General features: G+C 46.1%; 1 protein-coding gene across 2 annotated transcripts in view; it reads left to right on the top strand.

Moving 5' to 3' along the window:
- Positions 1–19811, top strand: part of OSBPL10 (oxysterol binding protein like 10) — a 553744-nt gene that overhangs the window by 223322 nt on the left and 310611 nt on the right. For both annotated transcript variants that reach the window (XM_069211998.1, XM_069211999.1), the window contains exon 2: positions 14509–14684. In XM_069211998.1, coding sequence (XP_069068099.1) covers positions 14509–14684 — 176 coding nt within the window. The remainder of the gene's footprint in view (positions 1–14508; positions 14685–19811) is intronic.

Here is a 19811-nt window from a genome sequence, read left to right on the forward strand (position 1 = left end):
AACACAAACCATATACTCCAAAAGTGGAAAGCGAACCACAAATGGACCCCAGACCTATGTGAGCTTATAGAGGGTCACTGGGACTGTAAGAAAACAGTGAGGGTTAGAAAAATACCCCACCCCAAGACCCTGAAAGGTAGGTATAAAGTGCACCTACTACCCCCAGAGAGCACAGAAGTCATGATAGGGGGATTCTGCAGGAAGAACAAACACCAGCAATGCAACAACAGTGGATTTCCGGACCTGAGTACCTGTAAGACAAGGGGACCAAGTCCAATAGTCGCGACAGTGTCGAGAGTGGGCAGGAGCCCAGGAAATGCCAGCTGAAGGTGCAAGGAAGCTGCCACCAGTTGGAAGAAGCTTGGAGTTCTGCAAGAAGGAAACGGACTAGGAACTTCTCCATTGGAAGACGGATGTCCCACGTCGGGATGAAGCTTGCAGAGGTGTTCCCACGCAGAAAGACTTCCAACAAGCCTTGCTAGCTGCAAGGGTCGCGGTAGAGGTTTTTGGGTGCTGCTGTGGCCCAGGAGGGACCAGGATGCCGCCACTTGGAGGAGGAGACAGAGGGGGCGCCCAGCAACTCAGGGAGCCCTCACAGAAGCAGGAAGCACCCGCAGAAGTACCTGAACAGGCACTTAGAAGAAGAGTGAACTGGAGTCCACGCGAAGTCACAAAAGGGAGTCCCACGACGCCGGAGGACAACTCAGAAGGTTGTGCACTGCAGGAAGGAGTGTCAGGACCCAGGCTTGGCTGTGCACGGAGGAAATCCTGGAAGAGTGCACAGGAGCCGGAGCAGCTGCAAATCACGCGGTATACAGCTTTGCAGTCTAGCGTGGGGAGGCAAGGGCTTACCTCCACCAAACTTGGACTGAAGAGTCACTGGACTGTGGGAGTCACTTGGACAGAGTTGCTGTGTTCCAGGGATCACACTCGTCAGGATGAGAGGGGACCCAGAGGACCAGTGTTGCAGTCTTTTGGTGCCTGCGTTAGCAGGGGGAAGATTCCGTCGACCCACAGGAGATTTCTTCAGAGCTTCTGGTGCAGGGTGAAGGCAGGCTACCCCCAGAGCATGCACCACCTGGAAACAGTCGAGAAAGCCAGCAGGATTAGGCCCTACAATGTTGCTGGTAGTCGTCTTGCTACTTTGTTGCAGTTTTGCAGGCGTCCTGAGCAGTCAGCGGTCGATCCTTTGGTAGAAGGTGAAGAGGGAGATGCAGAGGAACTCTGATGAGCTCTTGCATTCGTTATCTAAAGAATTCCCCAAAGCAGAGACCCTAAATAGCCAGAAAAGGAGGTTTGGCTACCAAGGAAGGAGGATTGGCTACCAAGAGAGGCAAGAGCCTATCAGAAGGAGCCTCTGATGTCACCTGCTGGCACTGGCCACTCAGAGCAGTCCAGTGTTCCCCCAACACCTCTGTTTCCAAGATGGCAGAGGTCTGTGACACACTGGAGGAGCTCTGGGCACCTCCCCTGGGAGGTACTGGTCAGGGGAGTGGTCACTCCCCTTTCCTTTGTCCAGTTTCACGCCAGAGCAGGGCTGGGGGATCCCTGAACCGGTGTAGACTGGCTTATGCAGAGATGGGCATCATCTGTGCACATCAAAGCATTTCCAGAGGCTGGGGGAGGCTACTCCTCCCCAGCCCTTCACACCTATTTCCAAAGGGAGAGGGTGTAATACCCTCTCTCAGAGGAAATCCTTTGTTCTGCCTTCCTGGGCCAGGGCTGCCTGGACCCCAGGAGGGCAGAAACCTGTCTGAGGGGTTGGCAGCAGCAGCAGCTGCAGTGGAGACCTCGGAAAGGCAGTTTGGCAGTACCCGGGTACTGTGCTAGAGACCCGGGGGATCATGGAAATGTCCTCCCAATACCAGAATGGTTTTGGGGTGACAATTCCATGATCTTAGACATGTTACATGGCCATGTTCGGAGTTACCATTGTGACGCTATACATAGGTAGTGACCTATGTATAGTGCACGCGTGTAATGGTGTCCCCGCACTCACAAAGTCCAGGGAATTTGCCCTGAACGATGTGGGGGCACCTTGACTAGTGCCAGGGTGCCCACACACTAAGTAACTTTGCACCCAACCTTCACCAGGTGAAGGTTAGACATATAGGTGACTTATAAGTTACTTAAGTGCAGTGGTAAATGGCTGTGAAATAACGTGGATGTTATTTCACGCAGGCTGCAGTGGCAGGCCTATGTAAGAATTGCCAGAGCTCCCTATGGGTGGCAAAAGAAATGCTGCAGCCCATAGTGATCTCCTGGAACCCCAATACCCTGGGTACCTCAGTACCATATACAAGGGAATTATATGGGTATACCAGTATGCCAATGTGAATTGGTAAATTTAGTCACTAGCCTGTTAGTGACAAATTTGGAAAGCAGAGAGAGCATAACCACTGAGGTTCTGGTTAGCAGAGCCTCAGTGAGACAGTTAGGCATCACACAGGGAACACATACAGGGCACATACTTATGAGCCAGTGACACATAGACTAAAACAACATATATACAGTGAAATATGGGGGTAACATGCCAGGCAAGATGGTACTTTCCTACAAATTGTCAACAGTCTTTTCCCCCATAACATTGTTTCCTTCGTTCTCCCTCTCACTGGAACACATCCCTCCCAAGCCTTGACGCAAATCTGTGTACAAGCCTAAGTCTTCCGAGTGTAGGGGTATCAGACATAGGTGGGTTTTCCATGAGCTTTAGCAAGGATCTATACATTAGACAGCAAGCAATGTCCAATTTGGGTGCAGGGTCAATCAGCACCCAGTGTAACCTCCCAACCCCAGACATTTCTGAAAACTAGAGGCACAAAGTAATCAATGGCGATGTGGGTTTAATAAATCTCAAAAGGTTTTCTTATCCAGAATAACTTGCAAATATAAAAGAAGGTACACAAATCAGAAATTAATTTATTCTTGTGACAGAAAACAGCAGACCTTCAGGCAGACAGTAAATATCCTACCATCCAGTACTCCTACACTTCACCCAATAAAAAATGCCCAATATGTGTGCGAGGGCTTATTGCACGGTGCGGGAATGTGCCAAAGTGATGACCAAGTGAAGACCACATTGACACTCCATTGGCTTCACACTGTCACACAGTTACAATAGGCCCACACACACGTGAGGTACTGTTCATATTGGCACATGTGTTGGAACATTGTATGTTGGGAGCTTTGTTGTGACCTATACATTCTGGACCTTTCCATCATAAAAATTTAAGGTAATCCTATTGTTAACCAATGCTTGACCTAAACATTGAATTCTGGGTATGAAAAAGAGGCAGCATCCTTGCAAACCACCCCAACCAGTACACCTTCAGGTGTCTGCAGGGAGTGCAGAATTATTAGGCAAGTTGTATTTTTGAGGATTAATTTTATTATTGAACAACAACCATGTTCTCAATGAACCCAAAAAACTCATTAATATCAAAGCTGAATATTTTTGGAAGTAGTTTTTAGTTTGTTTTTAGTTTTAGCTATGTTAGGGGGATATCTGTGTGTGCAGGTGACTATCACTGTGCATAATTATTAGGCAACTTAACAACAAAAAAATAGATACCCATTTCAATTATTTATTATTACCAGTGAAACCAATATAACATCTCAACATTCACAAATATACATTTCTGACATTCAAAAACAAAACAAAAACAAATCAGTGACCAATATAGCCACCTTTCTTTGCAAGGACACTCAAAAGCCTGCCATCCATGGATTCTGTCAGTGTTTTGATCTGTTCACTATCAACATTGCGTGCAGCAGCAACCACAGCCTCCCAGACACTGTTCAGAGAGGTGTACTGTTTTCCCTCCTTGTAAATCTCACATTTGATGATGGACCACAGGTTCTCAATGGGGTTCAGATCAGGTGAACAAGGAGGCCATGTCATTAGATTTCCTTCTTTTATACCCTTTCTTGCCAGCCACGCTGTGGAGTACTTGGACGCGTGTGATGGAGCATTGTCCTGCATGAAAATCATGTTTTTCTTGAAGGATGCAGACTTCTTCCTGTACCATTGCTTGAAGAAGGTGTCTTCCAGGAACTGGCAGTAGGACTGGGAGTTGAGCTTGACTCCATCCTCAACCCGAAAAGGCCCCACAAGCTCATCTTTGATGATACCAGCCCAAACCAGTACTCCACCTCCACCTTGCTGGCGTCTGAGTCGGACTGGAGCTCTCTGCCCTTTACCAATCAAGCCACGGGCCCATCCATCTGGCCCATCAAGACTCACTCTCATTTCATCAGTCCATAAAACCTTAGAAAAATCAGTCTTGAGATATTTCTTGGCCCAGTCTTGACGTTTCTGCTTGTGTGTCTTGTTCAGTGGTGGTCGTCTTTCAGCCTTTCTTACCTTGGCCATGTCTCTGAGTATTGCACACCTTGTGCTTTTGGGCACTCCAGTGATGTTGCAGCTCTGAAATATGGCCAAACTGGTGGCAAGTGGCATCGTGGCAGCTGCACGCTTGACTTTTCTCAGTTCATGGGCAGTTATTTTGCGCCTTGGTTTTTCCACACGCTTCTTGCGACCCTGTTGACTATTTTGAATGAAACGCTTGATTGTTCGATGATCACGCTTCAGAAGCTTTGCAATTTTAAGAGTGCTGCATCCCTCTGCAAGATATCTCACTATTTTTGACTTTTCTGAGCCTGTCAAGTCCTTCTTTTGACCCATTTTGCCAAAGGAAAGGAAGTTGCCTAATAATTATGCACACCTGATATAGGGTGTTGATGTCATTAGACCACACCCCTTCTCATTACAGAGATGCACATCACCTAATATGCTTAATTGGTAGTAGGCTTTCGAGCCTATACAGCTTGGAGTAAGACAACATGCATAAAGAGGATGATGTGGTCAAAATACTCATTTGCCTAATAATTCTGCACTCCCTGTAGTATTCAGAAATGTGTGGGTTTGGTCGGTGTCCCTGGACGGCAAATGATTGCAGATGTAGGTTTCTATGCTGTTTGGCTTTTTGTCTCCATATAAGAAAAAAACCAAACACCATTTGAGCTCCTCACAGCATCACAGACATGCGTGTATCTGCAAACCAGCAAGACATGGGGTGCTGTTTGGATATTTTGAGGAAAAGACACGATCCAAACAGCATTTGGGCCACTGTTGCGTAGATTTTGAGTCTGCACTCCAGCAAGTGCAGGATCTATTCACAGGCTCAAACAAATTATCCAAGCAGCATCCAGGCTTCTCTCTGAGGCATAGACGTGTCTCCTCTTCCCAGCAAGAAACAAGTGATATTAGACTTTTTCCCACGGTTAAGGACAAACCCAAACAGTTTTGCAGCTCATGTCTGGGGCAGAAGTGTGTGTGTCCTCACCCCCATAAATGAGCCAGGTACTGTTCTTTTTCCTTAGGATGAGAAAAAACACTCTCTGGCTCCTTGCTGGAGTGCAAAACTATATGTCTGTGTCCCAGAATGGAGTCACTCCCTGTTTGAATACTTGGCTGGTGGCATGGCTAGGGAATTGATAGCAGCAATAGCTGCAGTAGAGGGCAGTAATAGCTACCCTCATCCCCTCCCATTGGGAGATTGCCAGTGTCCAGAAAATATCATAAACCAACAAAGTCCTTTTCTAGAAACCCAGGACCAAAAGGAGTTTGTCCCCCATTGGGTGGTGGTGGCTGGTGCTCAATTTAGAAAATAAAAAAGGCAGATTTTGAGGTCCAGGACTCATTTGACTGCCCTTGGCGTATATGTCATAAGGGCGTCCTACAGATGCCCTTTCATGATGTCTTTATTCTTGAGTAGGGCTGCCAAGAGGTTAATGCAATAAAGTGGGGATGCCTTGGTCTGTTAGTTTTAAAAGCATAAAGGAAAGGTCCAAATCAATGTCTGAGTGGCAAACTGCAAATTGTAATTTTGCCCAGTAAGGTTTTTCATCTAGCCATCTTGGTAAATGCTGCAGCTGGGATGCCAGGCACTAACATTCAGAATCTCTCTCACGTTGGAGCTCTAGAGCATTATGCCTGACTCTAGGGCAGGTACTGTCCCTTGTCAGAGTGGTCATCATACTGGTGACTTTTTGAAATATTGATTTGTTTAATATAAGCACATCTTTCCATAAAAGCCATATATGCATCTGGAGAGTTTAATAATTTCTAGGTTTCACCTAGGACAGTGCATGCTTGTCTGTTATGAGACATATTGTTAGCTTACAGTGGGCTTAGAGCCTGTCCATTGCTTACCATTGGTTGGCTCCATTGTTACTCTCATTTGCTTGCTTCTTATTCATCGTTTATATGGGCGTTCCTTCTTCTTCCTTTATTTTGTCACTCCCCTGGAGCATGGATGCATCACTGTGTGCTTCCACTGCTCACTTTTTTAGTTGCTACTTTTTTCTTTTTGTTTAAGCACTCTCCAAGAATGCATGTGTTTTCCAGCTATTAACCTTGTGTACTTCTCTCCCGTGCCTTCTGCCCCTCTATTTCTGTTTTACTTCTTTAGTTTTCTGGCCAGTGTATTTCTTTCTGCCCACTCCACACTGCTGTTTCACCCGTTTGGCCCCCTTCCAGCGTTTAACTTTGCTGTCTCTCTGTTGTTTGCTTTCCCTCAACCTGTACTCACTGAGGTGCTTCTGCCCCTGTACCTAGATGGCTTTGCCCCTCCCTACTCACGCCCCCCCATGTTGTTTCTGACCCCTTTTTAAGAAAAAACAAAATGACAGTCATTTTGTAGGTGTGTTTATGCATAGTGCTTGTGCCTGCAAAATAACATGACTGGCCATGTCAAAAAGCTTTTTCCTGCTGCACAGTGTCAGGGATGCTGTGCAGCTGGGCTAAAAAAAAAAAACAGGCAAGACCTATTGGCTTTGTCAATGTATGTTATAAATGCAGTGCAACCAACTAAAGAGATAATTACAGGTAATTAGTATGATACAAAGTTTGCAAACCTCTAGTATTAGTCACACTAATTATTCAGTGCACTGTAGTTATCTTTATTATAGTGTACTAGAAAAAGCCATCCTCGAGAGCACATACAGCATGCTATGTTAAGAAAAGTAATGTGCACTCGACCAGGGACTGCAGATGCACTTCCCGTGTCCTCTCTTCGGGCTGTGCTTCTGCGGCTACTGAAAAAGCTGATTTGTATTATTAATAGAGCTCGGGAGAGTTGTGTGATTAAAGAGAGCCATGCAGACAGCAGTGGATGTATATAGAGCAATGCTTAATTTGTGCTGCTGTTTGCCGATGATGGCACCAGCACATATTCCTAAACACTGGCACTTCTTTAAGACAGTCTACCACATGGTGGTGCTGTTTGTCTATGTTTGAAAAGTGCTTATCAGCAAATAGTTTAACACATTATAAAATAATAAAACTAGTGGCTCCAGGCCATCCTTTCAGCTTCTGGTGACCTGGTATAGTCCAGCACATCATAACTGTATCAGATGATTCTTAGCATTTGATAGTACTGGCAGAGGCTGTGGGTAGTGGCAACCACAGTGGCCTCCTGAAAAATACCTTGGGCACTGGCATTTATATTTCTACAAATTATGCACTGATATGGGGGCTCGTCTGTCAGTGCCCAGAGCTCGAGTAACTGTCCTGGACAGACCAAATGACCATGCACACAGCATGCCTCCAAGTTCAGACCTGGTGAAGAACACTAGTGACCAGAAAGCATCTGACACCTCTTAGAGGTTTGGTACCCCAAACCTCTCTCTGAATAGCTAGAGTGAAACAAAGGCAGATACTGGATCCAAACCAATCCAACATGCCCATTGCCCTGCTTGGTGCAACACTGGATTTTACTCAGTCTCCACCTCTGTTTTTGCTTCTTCTCTGTCATCACACCTCTCTGTCTGTGCCGTGCCCTTTTGAAATCGTGCACTTATTTTTTTATACAGAACCTCCATATGTTACTCCTAGCCTCCCTCTTTTGTTTTGACCTCTTGTTTTTGAGCAACACTTTTATTTCCAGACTCTGCTCCATTGTATTTGTAATCATGAGGCATTTAAATGTCCTTCTCGTTCCTCCCATTATCCTCCTCCTAGAATCCTGAAAGCATTTCCAGAAATCCATGCAAACTATAATTTTGCCTTTTGGAGCACACCTCAAATATATATATATATAAGTCGTTGTTCTGCCTTATGTTATATACTGACATTTCACACCACTAGCAGCTATGGAGATCTTGGCTAAATTCTGTTTCAGTGAGCAAGTGTGCTTTACTCTTGGAAATTCAGGTGGTCATACCTAAGTAAGGAGTCAAACACAGTTACTCAGAGAAACTACACAAATACTCGGAAAGAAGCTTTGTGACTTGTGCATAATAGTGGCTACTGTTGTGATTGACAGTTGCCTTGTATAGAGTGTACAATCTACGGTACATGAGGTGGATCACTTGTCAGTGATTGAAAATTTCTCTCTGCAACACATTTTCTACTTAAACCAGTCTCCCGCAGGTACAATTTTGATTTATGCAAAGTGGCAAACATTTTCCTAATTTCTTGTAATGCAAAATGGAGGAACTACATGGGATTAGGCTAGTGTAACAAAAACTGTGCACAGGCCTATATATGATATAGCCAGATAAGGAAACAATCTTGGGAAGCTATAGGGTGCTTCATAGTCAAGATCACTGACATTATACAATTCTGCGGCCCCTGTTCGGTATAACTGTATATGTGCTGCATTTGACACATCAAATGTTGTTTCTAACTCAGACAGATCAAAAGTTACTAAAACTGCTGCAACATCTATTGCAGCGCAATGGAAGGACCTTTGCAACGGTTGACTGGTCACTTCTCAGTTGCTTATTGCTGTATTTGTGTATTGAATTACTAATAATTAGGTGAAAACGTTTTCCCAGCTGTTAAAATGTATCAAAGTGACAAAAAAGTAAAGTAATACTATGTCAAAATTCTTGTCACATAATTTAACCAACTTTGCCACATAGTTTGGCCAAACCCTGCTACAGCATTGAAGTGGCCCTGTTCATAGTGCTAGCACAACACAACTGCACGGAGGTGCTTTTACTCAGTGTGTAGGGAGCGCTACTTTGCTTGCCGAGCTGCAAACTCTCGCACTGTTTCTGCGTTGCTGGTGGTTTTCAAGGAAGAGGATCGGTTGTGTTGGGAGAGGAACAGGAGAAGAGGGGCTTTGAGTGCATTACGGCATGCTGGGAAGGTGGAGGTGACCTGTAGCTCGGCGGGGTGGGAGATTCCTGTATAAGGGACAAGCGGGCGGAAGGTTCCATGTAGAGTGTTTAGGGGCCAGTGCAGTTTTCTTACACCTGCATCGCTTGGACGACTGAGAGAAGTGTGGGGTTGTTGAGGTTTTTCCACTGCCTCCCCGTACACAAGAGATGCCAATTCAAGATTCTGATTCATGTCTACAAAGTTCTGAACAACAAAGGACCAGCATACATCAACCACTGCCTGAGCTTCCACCAACCCTCCAGGCTCCTGCAATCCACCTCCCTCTCCCTCTCTCCACCCCCGCATCTGCTGTAGCAGTGAGGACGCTGCATCACCTACCTCGCCTCAAAGTCGTGGAACAGCCTCTCCCTCCATATTCGGACCTCACCCTCTCTTCAGGAGTTCAGAAGGGGACTCAAGACCTTGCTATTCAACTGATAACCCTAGCAGCTTGGACCTCAGTGCCTGTATACTGTCGTGGGTGATTAGTCGTGCTATATAAATCCTGTTTGATTGATTGATTAATATTCATACTATGGACCACTGATTACAAGAGAAAGGAGTTCTGTGCTGAGCTAACTAATGTCCAGCATGTAGGTGCTGTGCGAATGGGGGGTGTGGTGTGGAAGGTTGGATATGGCTGGGTGGAAATTCTTATGTGAGATTTGTGATTTGGGTTATAAGGCGTGTGAATACCCATGGCTGTCCTGGCGCTGAGAATCCATAAACTATAACTTGGACAACCCACCATCCAACAGCAGGAGCTCAGCTTAGATGAACTCATGAGAACTTTCACCTGCCAAAAATAGAACACATAAAAAAAAAAAACCTCTATTCTAACATTTGTTTCCAAGGTTACAGAACTGTAAGGATAACATCCACAAGTGAGAATATCACAAATCGTTTCTATTTCACACAAACTTAACAAGTAAAAAAACAAGCACAAAAACAAACACGGACAGCACGCACATCAAATAACCTTTATATCCCCCTTAATTAACAAAAGCAAAGGAAACTAAATAATATCTCGGAATTAAATCCAGACAAACACAGGCTGTGGTAACCCGAGTTTTCTGTGTTCATGGGAACTTGGTAACTATGTGATGATGTATTCATGGAATATGAAATATATCATCACATGGAATGTCATCACGTGGAATGTGTGAGGGGCAGTTGGTTTCTGGAGTTACTTGGAGATGGAATTGTATCTGCTGACTGGATGGGGCTTCAACATTCAATACTCAAGCAAATAAAGAATTATTTTTATACCTCGGACTACGCGTTAATTGAACTTCAGACAAGGCCATAACGAAACCTGTTGGGAAGTGACCCACTTCTTTACTGCGTCACAACTCACCTTCCTCTGAAACCACCGCTGGTTTCTCTTATCCCTGAACACCTCCTTCTATGGAGGACCCATCACACACTGCTCTTTGACTACCCTGCTCTGGCTGTCAGTGGCTGAAACCTGCCAGCAGGGTTGGTACTTGTAGTGTCCTACCCAGCCTGGGTACCCACCATTGACTACGCCACACACAGAGCTGAATGTTACACCTCTTTTCTTCTGCGTGTTACTGTGAACTCAACATTCTCAACCAAGCTTTCATTGCAATCTGCTCCAAGAGCTACGTCACACTGCTACGGTGTCTGTTCAGAGCCAAAAAGGTTCCTTCATAAAACTCGCAAGGCGATACAGTACTGACGCGGAAATTTCTGGGGAGGGTGAAAGGTCTGGATAACAGAGCATGGGAGCGGGCAGAGATGTGTGGGCATGTGTAGCAGGAAGTAGGTTGTCTTTTCTGAAGGAGTGAATCCTGATGCATCTCAGAGTCATCTAATATCCAATGGCAGCCACTGGCCAGACTGGAACTGTGGCGTGAAATTTGAGAAAGAGAAGAAAATGTGGGTGTTGATGATGGAGAGGTGATTGGAAAAGCTTAAAGAAGAGGTGATTTTAGAGACAGAGATTGTGTGAAGCGTGAAATTAAGGCACCCTAAGACTGAGCCATGGGGGAGACCAAAATTTGCCTGGAATGCTGTGGTAAAATGCTTATCGCCTAGGGAGCTTATATCCATGCACTAGCCCTGTTCCCCCTGATATACTTCTCTAGTGGTATAGTCTGATTAAAGGGACAAGTCTGAACTTTTTCCAAGCTACAATGGTTCTAAACAGAATATTTTATATCTTGAGTTAGTGGAAAGTGACTACCGTAGGTGATGGAGAGCAAGAGTCTGACTTAAAGTTTGCCCCCTCCCTTTCTCCACCCGATGAGCCTGTAATAAACACGCCACTTTTAAGGATGGGACAGGTTAGTTGTTCGGGCTAATTAGAACCAGAAGGGTCAGGCTGGCTTTCACACAATGGGGTCATTGGTTTGCGGCCTCCTTGCGGGTTGCTTTTGGGATGGAGCACGAAGTGGACAGAGAGACAAAGTGAAAGGACAGGGAGGGTCCATAGTCCGCCAGTTTGTTCCGCTGCATCATCCTCCATTTCCTGCTGTAAGCGAACCTTCGCCACATCCCACACCATCCATCCTGCTTGTCCTCTGCCAGTGTAAACCAACATCCCCCACGTCCCACACATCAAACCAACCTCCCCCACATCCCACACCATCCTGCCTCCTTGTCCTGTGCCAGTGTAAACCAACATCCCCCACATCCCACACCATCAAACGAACCTCCCCACATCCCACACCATCAAACCAACCTCCCCCACATTCCACACCATCCATCCTGCTTGTCCTGTGCAAGTGTAAACCAACATCCGCCACATCCTACACCATCAAACCAACCTCCCCCACACCATCCTGCCTCCTTGTCCTGTGCCAGTGTAAATCAACTCCTTGTCCTGTGCCAGTGTAAACCAACCTCCCCCATGTCCCACACCATCCTGCCTCCTTGTCCTGTGCCAGTGTAAATCAACTTCTTGTCCTGTGCCAGTGTAAACCAACCTTCCCCCATGTCCCCCACCATCCTGCCTCCTTGTCCTGTGCCAGTGTAAACCAACATCCCCCCCACCCCACACCATCAAGCCAACCTCCCCACATCCCACACCATCAAACCAACCTCCCCCACATTCCACACCATCCATCCTGCTTGTCCTGTGCCAGTGTAAACCAACATCCCCCACATCCCACACCATCAAACCAACCTCCCCCACATCCCACACCATCCTGCCTCCTTGTCCTGTACCAGTGTAAACCAACAACCCCCACATCCCACACCATCAAACCAACCTCCCCCACATCCCACACCATCCTGCCTCCTTGTCCTGTGCCAGTGTAAACCAACTCCTTGTCCTGGTCCAGTGTAAACCAACCTCCCCCACGTCCCACACCATCCTGCCTCCTTGTCCTGTGCCAGTGTAAACCAACTCCTCGTCCTGTGCCAGTGTAAACCAACCTCTCCGACGTCCCACACCATCCCACCTTGTCCTGTGCCAGTGTAAACCAACCTCCGCCACCTCCCACACCATCCTCCCTCCTTGTCCTGTGCCAGTTTAAACCAAGCTCCCCCTCATCCCACACCATCCTGCCTCCTTGTTCTGTGCCAGTGTAAACCAACCTCCGCAACATCCCACACCATCCTACCTCCTTGCCCTGTGCCAGTGTAAACCATCCTCCACCACGTCCCACACTATCCTACCTCCTTGTCCTGTGGCAGTGTAAACCAACCTCCCCCACATCCCACACCCCCCTGCTTCATTGTCCTGTGCCAGTGTAAACCAACCTCCACCACGTCCCCCGCCCATCAAACCAACCTCCCCCACATCCCACACCATCAAACTAACCTCCCCCACATCCCACACCACCCTGCCTCATTGTCCTGTGCCAGTGTAAACCAACCTCCACCACGTCCCCCACCATCCTACCTCCTTGTCCTGTGCCAAGGTAAACCAACCTCTCCCACATCCCACACCATCAAACTAACCTCTGCCACGTCCCACACCATCCTGCCTCCTTGTCCTGTGCCAGTGTAAACCAATCTAGGCCACACCCTGCATTCGGCGCGTACCCACTTCCCAAATTCCCACAGCCACTGTTTACATGTGGGCAGTCGGGTGCTATCCATCCTACAGCTATGCATTTCTTTTCCCACAGCTAATCCCAGTTCCAGTATTGTTTCCGCATGTTTAGTGTGTTTCGCCCGTTTCACTAGGTCCAGTAGACAAAGGTGGATTGTTGGCCTCAGTGATAAGTCTCTCAATTCCTCAAGCGCCTTCATCACTTCCTCCCAGAATCCCCTCACCCACCACACAACCACCACATTTGTATTTCCTTTCACTATTTTTAATGTGGGTGATGTGTGAGAGTCGATTACAGACCTTTTGCATAAAAAAATGTCTGTTTCATGCAACATCCATACAAAAGTTTCTTTTAGATCAAAACAGCACCTCACATATGAGAAATTGGAGCTGTCCCATTGATTATTTTCAGTAATGCTAGTGATCTACTTCTGTGTTACAATATTGAAAACACACAGCGCTATCCCTGAATATTAGATGCAAACACATTTAGAATCTGGACCAGTGTGCCTCTGCACTGCCATGAACTGGCCAAAGAGGGCGTGAAAGAGCTAACACTGGATAAATAAGTTTGACACAGGCCCCACATATCCTTAAGATGTCACTGCTTATATGGAACAGTAGTATGGAAAAAAATGCCTCAAGGCTCCGTAAATCAGTGGTTGAGGTGGCTGGGCCTCCTGAACAGGTAACCACCACTGTCCCTTCTAGATTGTAAATGTGACCCTGTGATGACCTTGAGCTGGCAGTATCTTTCACTCCACTGCAGTCTGTGCTATCTTCTAAATTAGTATCAGAAACCCTTTCTTAAAGTTTGGGACGATAACTGGGTTGGAGAGCAGAAATGGCAAAAAAGTGTTGATAAAATTAAACCTAACACGATGGGCTCAGGAGTTAATTCACATTATGTTAAAACCCAACCTATATACGTTTCTATGCACGTCACACCCTTGGTGGAAACAACATTCTGAGATGCATGTGGTGATCACTAGTTTTATGAGCTAAGTGAGCCACTGACCTGAAATGGCTGCGCGCACCAATGTGCAAAAATCATCACAACTACGTTTGCCAAAATATATTCTATTCCTATGGTAAGGTTAAATCGATGATATTAGACTTTGGATGATGCCTTAAAAAATGAGGAGAAAATGCATCTTTCTGAAAGTGAGTTTGCTGTACCCCTATTTTTCCTAAATTCTAAGGAGAAGATACTTTGTTGTGACAGTTATGATCCAGTTGTGACATTTTAAATTGCTTATGTTTTTTTCTTTGTTGAAACTCTACACAAGTTTTTACCTCTGGTCTCTGTTGACAGGTACTTTTTGCTGGATTTTGAGTCTGGGGTGCTGCAGTACTTTGTGACGGAAGCAAGTAAAAGCCAGAAGCCGCGCGGAAGCCTACCCCTAGCCGGATCTTTAATAGCCACTGGCGATGAAGTGCCCAACATGCTGGTGGTGTCGTCTGCCAATGGAGAGATGTACAAGCTCAGAGGTATGGTCTTCCATCAGATACTTTATTATACTCTGGCTCTGATATCAGGTAACTGTTGTTTATCTATTTGTGACGTCAGAATTGCCCTATGGTAACACCCCTCTGAAAACACTGGTCATTGATGTTTTAATGTTTAATATCCCTACGTCTTTTTTGCCTCCTTTAATGTGAAATTAGTTTGACAATTTACTTATTAATTGATAAGGAACTATCTGAATAGTTAACTGCTTTGTGTAAGGCAGAAGATGTTTACGACAGGGGATGGGGGCCAAAGCTCTTGTTGATTCATAATGTCAGAAATTAACTAAGCCACCAGTCTAACTGGTGTATCATCAATGTGCCACCATTTTCTTGGAGCGAGTACAGAGCTCAAGGATGTCTTGGGAAGCTGTATGGTCTCACACTCATTAGAGACGTTTGGCCCCCAGTCATTGAGCGAGTTCTGGTCCTGAGGTTTTATTTGAGGGTGCGCGGCCTCAGCTTTTTGGAGCATTGTGTGGCCTGCTTTCTATAGCGATGCTGATGGTAGACCAGCATCCTTGATCACCAAGCCGAGCTTCTGACTTTGTTCATCTCTGTCTCCACTAGTTCCCCAAACAGCATCTTCCAGGTGAGAAAAGGGTGGATCTTCTTTTATCACTGGGTGAATGGCGCTCTCCACCTCACTTTGACATCACCATCCCTGAATGGACTGACTTGGTCCAGTGAACTCTGCCTTTCTGCAGTTGCGGTCCAAGATCTAATATGACTCATCCTTTCTGCACTGGCCATGCTCTTCCTCAGGAGATTAGCAGCAGGAGGACAAAAGCAAGCCATGCTGACCTTGACACACTATAAGGAGCTAGTAAATTTGACGTGAACTGCAGAAGGGCAGCGGCGTTGGCGAGAGAAATAATTTTGCGTTGAAATACAGGAAAAACATGCCTCTGTCCAAAATACCCCAGGTTTCCTTCTGACTGTAAACTTTAGGGAAACCAGGTGGCTCTTAAAGCACCATAAAGCGATCTTCAAATCTGTCTCAGTGGTGACTCACTGTTTCCCCCTGTGCTTTTCTTTACTAAATGTGCTGTCGCAGGCTGCTCTTATGGGTTCATGAATATTTTCAATGGCAGCTAACATGAACTAAGTGCAAGCATGCTTACTGTCTCCTATGTATGGAATTGATGTCCTGATTTCTGCCACTCAGGTGCATTCTGAGGCCCCTCGATGTGTGCAAGAAATTACAGGATATGTGTCTCCTTAGTCACCCTTCAGCAACTCACACTCACACTATGGGCCTGATTTAGAACTCGGCGGAGGGGTTAGACCCTATCAACAGTGACGGATTTCCTGTTCGCCGAAATCTAAATCCTATTGGATATAATGGGATCTAGATTTTGGTGGACGGGATATCAGTCACCGGTTTGATGGAGTAACCCCTCCGACAATATCTAAATCAAACCCAAAGTGCTCGACAAGTGATAAATAATTGTACTACTGCATATGGGCTCCCAGATGTGACACAAGAATATCCAGGGACAAAATATTGAAAGGCAAGTGCATAGTGGGAAGTATAGAAGTACTATTTGTAACTCCACATCCACATTGAAGATATATGTACCTCATAGGAACATAAATGTGGAGGTAGGTACAGAAAATCTAGACCTATTTACCTGTTGATATTTTGCTCTCGATATTGTGCCCAATTGATATTCTAGGGTCACTATTCAGATGGATTTTTCCTGTTTTCTGCCTCAGTAGGTAGTTTGATGGATTAGAAGGACCACTGAAATCCTATATTGATGCTCCGTCAAGAACACATCATATTTATGAAAGCACCAATAAAATCAAATCAGGGTTTTCTTAGATGTCCAAATGTGTTAGCCCTATATAAATTCAGATTCAAGCATCCACAATGCCACTTTAGGCTTATTACCTCTAACTATATCTAATTATCCCTTCAACATCTTAATGCACTTGAAAGACTTTATCTTCAGCATTACTCTGTATTGATAACAGACAGGTCTTAAAGAGTGGTTATCTTAGAGTGACCCTTCGTCAAATATAGGCATAGATCAAATCAACTAAACATGCAATGAGGAGTTGATTCCCTAGAAATCCCCAGATTAAATCGAGGACCGTTGGCATGATTTAGAAGAAGACAGTACCAAAATATCTGCCAAAGTATGTCAAACAGCCTTATTGTGAGTACAATCAATAGCAGACTTTCATTCGGTGGAGACATCCCTTTCTCTGCCACTGGGTTCTCTGCAGTGCTGTGCTAGTTCTGCTAAAGACTGTGTGGGCATTTCCACCCCATCTACAGTGACATGAGTAATGTTTTACCTAATGTTTTGGAGAACAAACTCCATCTTATCTGAAGTCTATAAGAATGCAAAGCTTAAGAACTAACAGCTAGCTATGCCTACTTTTCTTCCATGTTTTGGTTGCCAGCACTCACACCTTGGTGCCATGATCTCATCTCATGACATCTCAGCACCTACGTCCCTTGAGTCTGAGCTACCTGGAATGAAGATCCCAATTTACGCCATCATTATGTTGTTCGGGATGTGCAGCGTGTTCTAATGTGATCTGTGATGTCCTGTGATCAGCTTTCTCCCAGTGACACTTTCATCATCATACAGCATAGACATCACAATAACACCCAAATCTACACCCTCCATGTCACCTCTACATGGAAGCACTGCAGGAACATGCTGAGGATCTGTTGCACTCTGCTCTCTTTCATCATCAGATGGTGTCTGAATCTTGCCTGAGTCCTTCTGCCATCAGTTCTGAGTGTCTCTGCTACCCAAAACTGATCTCTTGTTAAGGAAATTGGAGCCAGGTGGATATGATCACACTAGGGTCACACACCTAGTATTACTTCTTGCCTTATCTGTGTTGAGCTTGAGACAGTTGTTTTTCATCCACTTGGCGACTTTGGTAATGCAGGCAGAGAAATTGGTCTAGGTGTTTCTCTCCTTGTTGGAGAGAGAGAGTGATAAAGAAGGGGTCTTAGTATGGACACCTATTAGACTATCTACAATGTTAAGCGTGCCCAGCCTCGGGTTGGCCCCACATGCCACCTACAGCGACACAAGGCATAATTAGAAGGTTACGGTATGTGTATAGTGCACAACTCATCTGGGAGGGTCTGCATGTGCTGATACAGGAGCTGTATGTGCGGAGCCAGGGTCAGGGCTTGGTGAAGTGCCATGTCTTCAGTTCATTGTGCAACTCAGAGAGAAAGTGCAGGGGCAGGTCGTTTCAGGCCTTTGGGGCTAGGTAGGAGATGGCATGACCGCCGGATCTGGTTCTGCGTATGCAGGGTGTGTAAGAGTTGAAGACTGGCTGAGGTGTCTGGTAGGTTTACGCAGTTGTTGAGGTCTGTGGGGCCAATGCTGCGAAAGGCTTTATATGTATGCTTGAGGATTTTGAAGAGTGCTGGTTTGTGGGTTGGGAGCCAGTGAAGCTCTTTGAGGTGCGGGGTGATGTGAGTGCTAGGTGGGAGGTAGAGGGTGAACTGGGATGCAGTGTTTTGTATGGTCTGGAGTCTTCATGTTAATGTCACCGATAGAGTGCATTTCTGTAGTCCAACTTGCTGGTGATGAGGGCTTGGAGGGACGGTTCTATGAGTGGTGGTGAGAAGTCATTTGAAAATCTTCTTGAGCCTCTCTAGTGTGTGTAAGCAGGAGACAGAAACCATATTTTTTTTGCTGGACATGCTGAGTTGGTTGTTGATTAGTATTTTGAGGTTCTTTGCGTGGATTGCTGGGATGGGTAGGGGTCCGTGTTTGGCAGGCCTCTAGGCGGAGTCCCTAAGCAAGGTGTCTTTGCCGAATATTACTACTTGCCTTATCTGTGTTGAGCTTAAGACAGTTGTTTTTCATCCACTTGGCAACTTAGGTAATGCAAGCAGAGTAATTGGTCTAGGTGTTTCTCTCCTTGTTGGAGACAGGGAGTATGAGTGTTGATTCCATGGGCACGGGTGATGCTTGCAAGAGGTAGAGGTAGTGAAGTCCCTGGAAGTAAACGTGAGATAGCATTTTGGTTGGTTTCTTGTTGCATTTTATTTGGGTGTTTATGTATGTATGATGTATGTGCCACACTTAGGTGACATCATGGAGCCATCCAGTCTGGAAGCATTGCAGACTCATCGATGAAGGCTTGCGATGCAAAGTCCAGAGGCAGGGATGCGTCGTGCAGTCAAGGTGATGCATCAGTTCTGAGGAGCTTCAAAGTTGCGATACGGAGACAGGCATCGTAATTGAGGCTGCTGCTGATAATGGATGTGGAGGACTGCACCATGGATATGTTGTGCAGTGGCAGTTTTGATACGGTGTTGAGTTGGGAGGGCTGCGATGGTGATCTTTGTGGTGGTTCCAATCAACGCAGTGTGATGAGGCATCAGCTGTGCTCAACAATACATCATGCTGCAGAGGAGATGCGTTGGTACCGCTGACTACACATAAGCTGGGAGAGCATTGTAAGCCCTCTTCCAAGGGTCCAGGAGTGGAGTAGGACCACCTGGCAGGGTAGACTCACAGTTGGTAGGGTCCATGAGCAGATGCAAGGTTGTTGGAGCCTTCTGTTCCTGAGGCTCAAGTCAGGAGTCCAGCCAACTAGCCCACGGAGTCACTCTGGGGTTCTGGGTTCAAGAGATGAAGGTACAGTCCTTCTCACCCAGTCAGAAGGGCAGCAGGTCACACAGCAAATCAGGATTCCAGCAGAGATAGGTCCAACAGAATGGCAGTTCTTCAGCAGCACAGCAGTCCTTCTTCCTCGCAGAGTATCGACAGCTCAAGATGTGTACTGAATTGGTTGAGTATGAGGTCCAGGATTTGAAGTGGGGGAGAAGCTTCTAGAGGTTTGCCTTTGAAGTCCCCTGGCATCCTGCCATTCCTGCCCTGGCTCCAGACTAACTACAGGGGGTATGCAGCCATCTGTGTGGAGGCAGAACACAGCCTATTAAGGTGTGCGTAGGGCTGTGCCCAGCTCTTCCCTTTCACCCTGCCAGTGATGGCCCTAAGGCACACCTAAGCCCCCCATTGTGTGTGGCTGTCTAGGAGGAACACACAAAGCTTGACTGCCAGCTACACCCAGTCATGTGACCAGAGACAGGGTACAGGCACTAAATGGCTAAGG

This window comes from Pleurodeles waltl, chromosome 10 (assembly GCF_031143425.1).
Source record: "Pleurodeles waltl isolate 20211129_DDA chromosome 10, aPleWal1.hap1.20221129, whole genome shotgun sequence".
Classification (NCBI taxonomy): domain Eukaryota; kingdom Metazoa; phylum Chordata; class Amphibia; order Caudata; family Salamandridae; genus Pleurodeles; species Pleurodeles waltl.